Below are 12,386 nucleotides of genomic sequence, written 5' to 3' on the forward strand. Positions count from 1 at the left end.
CAGAATTTTAATCTCGTGGTCATAGTTTTGTTGTCTTGAAGTTTTATTCATATTGTCTGCTACCAATAGGATACGACATAATAATCCTGTAGATTGGGTGAACCCATTCCCACAGCTCTGTCATATAGCATTATAACATGACATGGAGGACAAGTTTTTTCCTTTCCAGATTTTCAGGTTTCTGTAGATATTTATTAGCTAGGATGAAACAGGGTTTAGGGTTCGGTATAGGAACGGCATCTTAGTTAAAATAGCATTTTATAGCAGGGTAATACAGAATTACTGGTGAGTCAAGGTAGAATGAATTCCAAGAAAATTCACAATTTTTACAACTTTTGCCACTACAGTGTCAAAATCAGAATTTGGCATGTTTTCCTGTTATGTAATAAAGTGCAGTTTATAGAGGACCTTTCATGTCCTCAGGCACATGTGGTGTTAGCTACCGCTAGAAAGCTGTGCGCTGAATTTAGCTGTTACCAATAGCTCTTCACCATCAGAAGGGCATTCCTGACAGTCTAGCTGGGAACCCCCCCTGACAGTACTATCTGCAGCGCTAAACTGTCAGAGGGGGCGTTCCTTACCGCCCAGCCATGATGCTGAATGGTGAGGAACACCCCCCCAGTACTAGTCTATGGATGAGTGGGCGAGTACTGTCGGGGGGGGGGGGGGGAGTGTTTCTTACAACTTAGTATCATGGCCGGGTGGTAAGGAACACCCCCTCTGACAGTACAGCGCTATGGACTGTACTGTTAGGGGGCTGTTCCCAGATAGACTCTTAGTAATGTCCTTCTGACAGTGAAGAGCTATCGGTAATTGCACCGATATCTCTTCCCCCGGGGCACATAACGGGAAAGCTGACAGTGCCAACTGTGATCTAAAACAACAGTATCATGAATGAGATTGAACAAGTTGTCTTCAGGTGGTTTTTGCTGCGGCGGCTTGTAGAGGAGCACGCTGCAGAATTTCCCTCATGGATGTCCTATAGCATATTTGCATTTTGTGTCTTATTATGGTAAATCCTTTTTGCTTTCCCAACATCACATGGGGTCATCAGTGGTAGTTGCAAAGATCTCGCAATACTTTTAAAGCGTACAACAAAGGTTTTAGCCAAGTCCTCAACCTTAGTGGTGCCATCAGTGGGCTTCAATCAGAAAAGCACCTCTTGCACCCTAGCAGAATTGTAAAAATCTGTCCATGACCACCAAGAAGGGCATAAGCTTATTGAAGTCTTGCAGTCCAATCACTTGTTATTCTCTGATGTTATTAGCCATATCAGTGATACAGCCCTTACCCGGTCTTCTTGAAGACCCCTTTATAGGGGTTCTCCTAAATAGAATGTAATTTTCTAAAAAATTAATCTGATTATAAAAAAAAATCCTAAATGATTTAATTTAGCAAAGATGCCCACTTTCTTTGGGGATAGATATTTGGGAAGATTAAAAATGACTGTTGTCTTCATTATCCTGTGGAATCCCATCCTACATTGTTAGAGCGTGTAGGAGGACGGGGTGAGGAAACAGGAGGGATATTAATGCTACTCTGTCCAAGCCGACTGGCACCAGGATGAGTATTTTGGATTATTTTATATAATAAAAGAATATTTCTTTATTTATGATGTTCCTATTCTCAGGGAACCCCGTTCATCCTAGGTATTGAGGGTCTTTGGTAGACTATCAAATCACCTGCTATACAAAATTCTTCAGTTGTATTGTCCTTCAAGGAAGGGCTTTCCGTGTTTAGTAAGGACATTAAGCTCCACTATCTTTAACTTGCATGTGTGACAAAAGTTTTAACTTGAAGAGCACTTGTCTGCTTTTTGTTCCTTGAAATTGCTTGTTTGACTTTGTAATGGCAACATCCTCCTTAAAGGGATTCTACCATTGAAATTAATTTTTTTTGGCGATCACACGTCAGAATAGCCTTTAGAAAGGCGATTTGTCTCTTACCTTCAGACGTGGTCTCCACTGCGCCGTTCCTTACAAATAGCAGTTTTTACCGGTATGCAAATTAGTTCTCTCGCAGTGATGGGGGCGGGCCCCAGCGCTGAAAATGTGATGGGGGCGTCCCCACTGCTGCTCGAGAACACGCTCTAGCGACGCCTCTATCTTCGGCTGGATCCTCCCCTTCTTTCGTCGTCTTCCTTCTGCGTCACCTCCGACACCTCCGACCTTTGTTCAAAAGGTCTTCTTTTTTGTGAGATGAATTGTAGTTTTTCTCCATCTTGCTCTGTTTTGCTCTGTAACTAAGTAAACTTTTAATTTATTAACTTTTAATATTAGATAAATGGAGAAAATGGAGAGATCACTGTATTGCATAGATGGTTACCATAATGGGGATACCAATTATGTCTATGTTTGCTGCTTTGTAACATTAAGGCTAAGGCCCCATGGGATGTCTTGCAGCAAAAAAGCGTTGCGGAAAAAAACACAGCGGCAACACATCACAGTTCTTCCCGCAGCGCTTTAGACAGAAAGTTCATAGAGTTTTCCTCTGCGCACTTTCTGTTACAATTATACCTATGGGAAAACCGCTGGTGTTTCCGTAGGTATAATTGACATGCTGTGATTTCCAAAACAGCGCCAGTTTTGGAAATCGTAGCATGTCCACACTGTGGTTTTTACTGAAGAGTGGGCATGGGATTCCCTAGAATCTCATTCACTTTGCCCTTACTGTAAAATGCCATGATATTTCTTGTGGCATTTCCGCCGTGGGCAAATCGAAGCATTTTTGTCCTGTGGGGCCCCAGCCTAAAGGTGTTTCTAGGCTTTATCTATAATAGATCGGTGGGGGGGTCCAATATCCAGGCTCCCTGATCATCTGCTTAAAGAGGTAGCAGCGTTCAGGTGAGCGCTACGGTCTCTTCAGAGCAATCCAAACTCAACACCATACATTGTACTTGGCATCGCATACATTCATTGTATTCTAGACAATGCTGATCAGCCCCATTTACTGGATATATAACAGATGATAGTGAAGTCACATGGCCTGTCTCTAAAGTTAAGTGCCACTACCACCTGAAACAACTGATTGTTGGACCCCTGCTGATCTTCAGTTGGATTCCAAGAATAGGTCAACAATTGATAGGACCTGGAAAACTGCTTTTTTTTTGTATTAGTATTTCCAACCCCCACCCCATACAGCTGGCCTGAGTTTGAGACCAGGCAGAGACCAACTATAAGCAGAGCCAAAACGTATGCAGAGACCTATATACTACTGTATATTGAGACATCCCCTAGACATGGTGTCAGGAACATCCTAGATTGTTTTTTCTAATGGAATTGTTAACTTTGTTGCTATTATTACATATCATTGATAAGTTCAGGTAGGCTATTTATGAATTAACCCAGATGATAGAGACCCTTGTGGCAAGTGCATGACTCTAGTGTCAGATCCAAATGACTTTGTATATTCTGATACCTTTGGGGCAGCAGAAGATGCATTAGAAGATCCTTTGCGTCTCTAGTGGTCTTGCCCTATGTGAGGGCTGCAAGGAGAACTTACTGTATACAGTACAATGGGTTTCTAGTTCTGTAAATTTTCATATATCGAAGGTCCATATATTGTTTCTACCAATATAATATATTGTTTTCTGTCAGTCTTGCAGTAAGACAGCTTTTCCCATAATATATGTCAACATCAAAGCCCATCTATGTATGAAAAGATTTCCACTAATGAGTTATTACTATTCAATATCACTCTCCTACTATCAGCAAAATAAGTATTTCAGGGCTATAGACCACAGCGCAATACAGAGAACTGCAGAATATTCTGTGCCCGGGGTGGCTGCTACTTACCCCTAAAAGACCAGTCCTTTGTATAAAATCTTCTGATTCATTGTGACTCATGTGTCAAGTTGTGTTGAGTTTTATTAAATCATGAAATGTGGCTTATTGAAATAACTTAATACGGGATGACAGATGCATTGTTTTGTGTTGAAAATATAGAAAAAAAATTGTTTGACTATGAAATTGGGTCAGAACAAATTACATGAGCTATTGTGCAAATAGTGAATATTAGATAATGTCTAGTTGTCAAAAGAAGAGTGAGCTATACGTGATTTCATTACATTTTAATTACCGTCTCCTGACTTTAGGCAGTTATACAGCGTATTTCTTGCTAGATATCCATGAAATGCTTCCATTACATACAATATATATTACAGATTTGCTCATATCTAGTTCCATACCAAATAAATCTAATGTTAAGAAACCATTTAATTACAATAAGTAATACTTTAGGTGTGTCTGGTAACCAGGACCATCATGTAGCACCATCACTACTAAGACAAAGTGGCTTGTTGGTGTCCCTGCCACCCCATACTCGCTACCTTGCATTAGTGCATTTTAAAGGTACCCAATTAAGGTGGGGGCCCAACACCCAACACCACCAGCAAGCAGCTGTTTGGGAAGGCCATGGCGCTCCAGCTAATGTTATGGCGTATTTATTGTCGGGATAGTATATGAGATTATAAATAGAGATGAGCGAGTAGTACTCGATCGAGTAGGTATTCGATTGAATACTACGGTATACTCGTACTCGATCGAGTACCACTCGCTGTTCGAATGTAAAAGTTCGATGCAGAACCAGCATTGATTGGCTGAATGCTATACAGTCGGACAATCAACTCTGGTTCTTCTCCTACCTTTAGAAGTCTTCTCTGTGCAGCTTCCCCGTAGCGTCTTCCGGCTCTTCATTCACTCTGCCAGGCATCGGGCCCGGGCAGAGCCGACTGCGCATGCCCGCTTGTAGTGCGGGCATGCGCAGTCAGCTCTGCCCAGGCCCGATGCCTGGTAGAGTGAATGAAGAGCCGGAAGACGCCGCGGGGACGCTGCAAGGAGAAGACTGCTCGGAGGATCCAGCTCGACCCTCACTCGTGGACTTGGTATGTATAATTTGATCGAACGTTGCCTACCCCTGAAGCGAGCATTTTCCCCCCATAGACTATAATAGGGTTCGATATTCGATTCGATTAGTCGAATATTGAGGGGCTACTCGAAACGAATATTGAACCTCGAACATTTTACTGTTCGCTCATCTCTAATTATAAACTATGCTACCACTGTGCATTGTAAGGGGTTAACTGCTGTTTAGCTCTACCAGTGTGACCCCAGCCATAACTGTACAGGATCATATATTATAAACATGTATAATAAGCATTAGCGTATGTCCCAATGTGTTATACAGTGTTATCTGCTGTATGCGATGGGAAAGCTTTGTACTGGCTCTCTGTGAGTGTGACTAATAAAGGTCGTAAAGAGAGATTGTCACCAGAACAGTCACTATTGAACTATAAACAGGGTCAGATAGGACTTCTTATTCTCTGGTAACATGACGTGATAGAAATCTGACTGACCCAATAATGTCGTCTTTCTGACTCACACTGTTGACGTCCATCTTGCGGTAGCGCCAACGTTATTATAATTTTTTTTGTTCCTGACACAAAACTGGAAATATTACTGGAAAATGAGCAAAGTATTACACATTTAGGATGAATATTGTATATGACAACATATCCCTTTACTAAAGAGGACCTTTCATGTCCTCGGGCACATACGGTATTGTATACTGCTAGAAAGCAGACAGTGCACTCAATTCAGCGCACTGTTGGCTTTCACGTTATGTGCCCCCGGGGAAGAGATATCAGTACATTTACCGATAGTTCTTCACTGTCAGAACGGCAATCCTGACAGTCTAGCCATCTAGCTTAGTACTAGTTTATGAATGAGTAGTATCGGGAGGGAAGGGAGGCGTTCCTCACTGCTCAGCGTCATCGCTACGTACAGCACTACGGAAAGACTGTCAGGAGGAGTGTTCCCAGCTAGACTGTCAGGAACACCCTTCTGACAGTGAAGAGCTATAGGTAAATACACCGCTAGCACTTCACCTGGGGCACATAATGGGAAATGAATTCAGCGCATTGTCTGCTTTCTAGCGGTATATAAAACCGCATGTGCCCGAGGACAGGACAGGTCCTCTTTAAGTTGTATGATGTAATGATATGTAAGCTACAGTATCCATGACTTTTGGCTTCATGTTTTATAGCAGTACTAATACGAGCGTTCATCTTTCTTTCTCTTCTCAGGGCTCTTGCTGACGTGATGAGACAACAGGGCCACTGTTCGACTGACCACATGGAGAGAGATGCAAACCTTGTCGTCCACATGCAGCACTATGAAACCATGCAGTCCCGGCCATCTGCAAATAACTTACGTGAGTTTTATTACATGAGTCAAGTGTTTGGTTATGGCCCCGCAGCTGGACATGCGATCAGATAACCGCTTTATGGATGTTGTCATGTGGTTTAACTTCTCCCCTGCTGGCAATTACTGAAATGCTTGGTCAGAAATGCATTTGTACTTACAGTATGTGACATAATGCAGTGGTGTCAGGTGTCCCCGGGTGGTTTGGGGAGTGTGAAGTCGATTAAGGCCATCTTCACATTGATGCTTGTAAACAGGTTTGTGGCCATTTCACCCTTGAATGGATTTTGCACACATCTGTATGTTTTCCTCTTAGCCTTGATAGATAATAGCAAGTCCATACGTCTGCTGAGTTGTCTCTTAAAAGTCCTACTGGGCTTCTATTCATGTAGAAATTGGGTGAATTGTTGATGCATCAAGATTCGTACAGCAGGTAGATAAACCCTTTTTGCCTACAATGTTTTTGTTACAATTTTCTTAAATGTGTATGAATTCTTCTTGTCCATATACATCGGGTGATTTCAGTGTACAGATAATGTACTGTGTATAAAAGATATACAGCTTTGATCGGACTTGTCATTGAATTGTAGAAGTATTTACCTGTATTGCTCTGTTTATCTGTTACCACCATTTAACAGTATACGGCTCCCATTGACCTAAATAAGATCGGTATAATGATCGCCCCCTAAGGACAAGACGTGGCTGAGATGTTATCAAGTTGTTGTGTGAAAGAGCTACAGAAGAATGCTTCAGGGGCTTTAAAGGGGAATTGGGGAATCTATCACCTCCCCCAATCGTATTGAACTGTAACCATCACATTATAGAAGACCTATAAACATCATATATCTGTTGTGTTTGTCATTTCTGTAGACCTGCATATCTTTAGATATGTAAATGAAGCAGTTGGTGCACTGAGGGCAGGTCTTGAGCCCTGGGAGTACTGCTCTTGCCACTTAGACCCCTATCATCTCCTGTCTCCACCATCATATGCAGTAAGAGTTGATCCTTCCACTGCTATGACATCACCTATCCTACATAAGCAGCAACTGTGCCCCCCAGGGCTGAAGGCTCACAACTTATCGCAATCAACAGAATAGGTGATAAGTGTCTGGTTACTGAGGATCTCACTGTAGGGACCCCCACTGATCACAAGAATGAGGGTCCCATTCCCCCATCTAAATGGTGTGATGCCATGCAAGTACACTGTAATTTTAATCACTCTCTATGGGATGACAGAGATGGCCGCCTAGTATAATACTGGGTAAGGTTAGGTATTAAGGTGGGTGTTAAAGGCCTGTTTATGATACTTTACAGCCACTATAGGTCTATAATAGAGACTCTTAAACAGCCCCTACACTAAATATATATATATATATATCTTGTTAGTTTTGTATGAAACTCACTTTTTTGGTTAATCATTTGTTTAGAATTTAGAATATGACTTTTACCAGGAATCTTTACCCATAAAAGACAATCTAAGCATCTTAATTAGTGTCAGCAAATGAGACACATTTTACATGAATTTTCACAAATTTGCTGAAATTATGTCAACACCTTAAGAAAGCACTAATTTTGCTTTTGTAAATCATAGTAATTGGGCTACAGGTCTTACGTACTGCCTAAGCCAAACACTAGAAAATGGCAGGTCTGAATGACTGAATAGACATTCTACAGCTTGAGCGAAGAACACAAGTCCTTTTATTATAATATTGCTTATAATTATTTTGGTCTTCCGTCTTCCGTCTCGTGTTTTCTCAGTAGTCTATCTTAAAGGGAGTCTGTCTGCAGGAAAATTTGTATTAGACTAATGACAGTACCTTGTAGGGCGTCTTCTACACTTTCCAAAGATGTCTTCCTTATTATGCAATTCAGCTCCATTTTCATGAAAATTTCCATTTTATTCTTAAACAAATGAGTGTTTCTTCTCCTGCTAAGGCTTTACCCTCTGCTCTAAATAATCCCTACTATTGGAACTTGTAGGTTCCTACAACTCATGTTAACTTTAATAGGGTTTCAGATTAGTTCTGTACATTGGTGAAAGTGTCATCTCCTGGGGCATAGAGTGACAATAATGGAGTGTTTGCCGTACGTGCCATTTATACATATTATTGGACGACTGCTTTAATCTGGCCTGATCTATAAATAATGGCTTGTTCTGCACTGAGATGTGACATTTAGATCAAGAAAAAGAGCCTGTAAGTTAGCAGGTGAAAGATACAGCACCTTGTTTATTAGTTGAGAACATGATTGTATGGTCCATTTATGGCATAGACACGGGTCGTACATTATGTCTAGCATTACTGAAAATGACATGAGACAGGACATGCATCTAACAGCATCATTTCATTAGGCTCCTTCCTGCCTGCAATATATATATAGCTTGCAGCAAGTGGTTGAGGTTGGTAGGCACTGGTTAGATTTATTATAAATCGGATGATTTTCTGCTATAGGCAGCGTCATCTTTTATCTGCAGAGATAGATGTTGGGTTTATATCAGTGTGAAAAGATCAGTATCTCATTGAAGAGATGTCAGGTATTGAATGTCTCCGAAACCAGTAATAGTGCCATGCAGGAGCCATTCATAAGATTATGTACATAAAACTGTGGCTACAAACCAATAAAAACAATGTAGCGCTAATTTTTTTATGGATATGCAAATGCACCAGGGACGGCCTTGTTTTCAGATTGGTCATGATCGTCATGTCTTTAGTCGTAGAGTGTATGTCCATTATAACCCTGTAAGGGGGCGTTAACACTACCACCGCTGTCCACCCTGGGGTTTCCGTCCTAAGCCCCGGAGAAATTGCACAGGGGACGGATTCCCAGCGGCCAGTTTTAAAACCCATTCAACCGGCCATCCCCTATGCAGTTTCTCTGGTTCTTAGGATGGAAACCTGATGGAATGACACAGAGCGCACAGCGGTGCAAGTGTGAACGCCCCCTAACCGAACCATTCCAAATATCTTCCTAGACCGTCTGAACATAATGTATGCTCACTTGTATTGTATAATATGGCTGCTACCTGGAGCACTCATCTACACGGCAACATTTCTATTGTGTGAATAATATAAAATTCAGTAGAATGTCACTAGCTAAGTTTATTGATGTTGGAGGTCTGCCAGCTGGATAGCTCAAGTATATTGTCAGTAATACTCAGAGTAAGTTCATGTGACATGACATTTTCTCAGGCCATAAGATCCACCTCTTTAGATGCCAAAACTAGTAAAATTATTGAAGAATCGACTATTTCTTTTTTTGATACAAAAAGTGTTACAGTGTGGCAAAATATTCAAAGCGAGGTTAATACATCCAGAAGAGACGTTCCCATGGGGAATAAGTATATTGTTCTGGTATGCAGTCACATTCTCTATAATAAGGGTCCGTTCACATCAGTGACAGCATCTCTGATCTTATGGTCTATCTCAGGACAAGAAGAACAGAAAATCAATACCTAATGACAGACAGCATCAAATCCTGAGGGAACCCATTTCGTACAGTCAGACTGGCAGAACTTTTTTGCCTGGGATTTCTGACGGACTCTGAAAGGAGACAGAAGTAGATAGCTTAAGGAAGACATCTAGGACGCATAGTTCCAGAAGTGGATGTAGACGTACTGTAGTAGACACTCCTGAACCGCGATGCCTGTGGTAGCTCCCATATACGATACTTGAACCTGCAATCCAGCCGAGTTCAGAATTTCAGCTTAGCATAAGGCTAAGTTTACATCTATGCAGGAGTATCCATGGGAGACTCCACTATAGAAACTGCCAAAAATCTCTAAAGAGAAAAGTCCTGCAAAGAGGACTTTAGTCTATGCCGACTTCAGTTTTGAAACGATGGACACCTGATGGACACTCGGTGGACCCATTATAGTCAATGCCAGTAAACTGCTATTGAGACACCGGCGCAGGTGAGAACCTTGCCTAATTGTGTTCTCAATGTGGAGTAAACCACTGTCAGGCATCTCCAGTGAGAAGAAAGGTTCCAGCATGTTGACATCCAACATGGCAGACCCTTCGTTGCACTGTTATTAGGTAAGAGAAGACATACCCCCCCCCTACACAATGACATAAATAATACCACTTTATTTTTTTATTGTTAATCTTGTATTTAGAGTATTTGCAGCCTTGTAGTCATGAATTTCTCCTTTTTAACTTAACCCTTGAATCCCCTAATAAAATAATACCTTGTAAAAAAAAAGTAGTCCTGAAGTCATTCTTGGCACTGCCTTTGGGAAGGTTAGTTGACTTTTAGTGTAAATGCAGCTTATCTTGGCTCATATAATAGGCCTTTCATTCTGTCATTAAAGCCCCAGTTCTGCAGCATTTATTACTTCTGTAATACAGGGTATACTAATGTGTACAATCTACTCACTCACTGCGTACTTTGTTCATTATATTGAGATCCAGGGTGGTTCCCTGACTTGTCATGTGATCTGCAGACTGACCTGCCATTGCACACACATGCCAGAATTCGGCTTTTCTATGTAAGTTTATAAGATCCTACATGCTACACTTTCACAGAATTACTTCTGGCTGGTGTGTAAATTGTCTGTTCTGTCTGATGATCACATGACCAGCTGAGGACCATTGTGTAGCCAAATAGAGTGAACTATATGTGAGGGGAATGAGTGCATCAGCCTCTATACATTAGTATGCCCTGTACTACAGGAATAATAAATGTTGTTGGAGTGGAACATTACACTTTCCATTTACCAATGATAGAAAAATAAGTTACATCTTTGTTGGAGACTCAGCCGAGTTATTGGGGTATTTTTATCTTGGAAAGTTATGGCATATTGCTGGGATGTGCAGTCGCTTCATCATCAGTGGGAAACAAACATCCGGGGTGCTCAGCAATCCTGCCAAAGTGTTGATTTAGCCCTGAGACCCCATCAATTATTTTCCCTGCACAGTGACCGTCCTGGAGCTGTGATACGGTTGCTCAGCACAGCAGGCGGGCATGGCACTGCTGTGCAGGGATCGATGGAAGGGCACACAGCGCTGAATTTCCTCAGCCTACAATCTAATGCACCCATCAGGGCTGTGTGTACTGAGGTTGTTTAGAAGCAGTCCATGTGTCTGCAGTTATTTTCTGTGTGATTATACGCTGTCTCTGTCCTGCACCATATAACTGAATTATTTTCTACGGCTCTTCTTTATACAGTGTCTACAGTGTACATGTCCTCCTATATATCTATATTAAATCAGAGGCATATAAAGGTATATTGGGACCTCATAGAAGTCTATACAAATGTGTCCTCACTTAACATATCTCCAGTTTGATAAATTTAATAGATTCATTACTGTTTGAGTTTATTTGCAATTTACATAGTTTCAGATTCGGGCAATTCCAAAACTTTCTGATTTGTCTTGCAAAATTACTCAAATCATTCTCCGTTTTACAGATAAGAAGACAAAAAAATCACAGAATCTCAGGTGGTGGCCCTGAGAGTTTTCCTGTAATGAGTTGCAGGCAGCGCTCTCATTTTGCAGAGCCAATAATAAAGCACTATGGGTCTGAGAGAGTCACTATAAAATGGCCCAGCCTGATACTCTGAAGGGATAATAAAGAGAGGGGATGGCAGACAGAGAATGAGAAATATAAAGATATATATATATATATATATATATATATATATATATATATATATAGTGTTTCACTGAGCACCAGTGAGCATCAGCCAGTGTTACCATGTAAGTTAGGCACACACAGGTAACCATTGCTTTAAGTGTTGCTGTTGCTATACCATTCTAACCCTGATTGTGAATCAACAGAGTTTCAAACATGACTTTATAAGTTACTTTCAATTTGGTCCAACTTTTTTTCTTGATCAAGTTACTGAAAAATATTCCCAAAATGAATTTTTTGAATAATGAATCATTTGCTCATGTCAACGTGAAACCAATTAATCACAATATCACAACATGCTAACAAAAGCATTGAAAGTCTACAATTCCCATTCATAGATACACATAGCATAGTTGTCACAAAACCATGTGGTGTTTTAGAAAAGCTTGCTAACTCGTGATACACACATCTGTACATATCCAGGCAAGAGGACGGGTAAGGGAATACACCTCTGTAGTTCACAGAATAATGGCAGTATGGCTTTATATGACTGGTAATGTGATGAAATTATAAGAAGAACAAACTGGGATTCCATTATCACAAGAAGCTACGTAA

At 41.0% G+C, this 12,386-nt stretch overlaps 1 protein-coding gene across 2 annotated transcripts in view; it reads left to right on the forward strand.

Annotated features, from left to right (window-relative positions):
• The first annotated feature begins 6,086 nt into the window (after positions 1-6,086).
• The window catches only part of SHISA9 (shisa family member 9), a 223,724-nt gene continuing 217,424 nt past the window's right edge, over positions 6,087-12,386 (forward strand). For both annotated transcript variants that reach the window (XM_075285795.1, XM_075285796.1), the window contains exon 1: positions 6,087-6,210. In XM_075285795.1, the coding sequence (XP_075141896.1) occupies positions 6,099-6,210 (112 nt within the window). In that variant the 5' untranslated portion in view covers positions 6,087-6,098. The remainder of the gene's footprint in view (positions 6,211-12,386) is intronic.

This window comes from Leptodactylus fuscus, chromosome 8 (assembly GCF_031893055.1).
Source record: "Leptodactylus fuscus isolate aLepFus1 chromosome 8, aLepFus1.hap2, whole genome shotgun sequence".
NCBI classification, from domain to species: Eukaryota; Metazoa; Chordata; class Amphibia; order Anura; family Leptodactylidae; genus Leptodactylus; species Leptodactylus fuscus.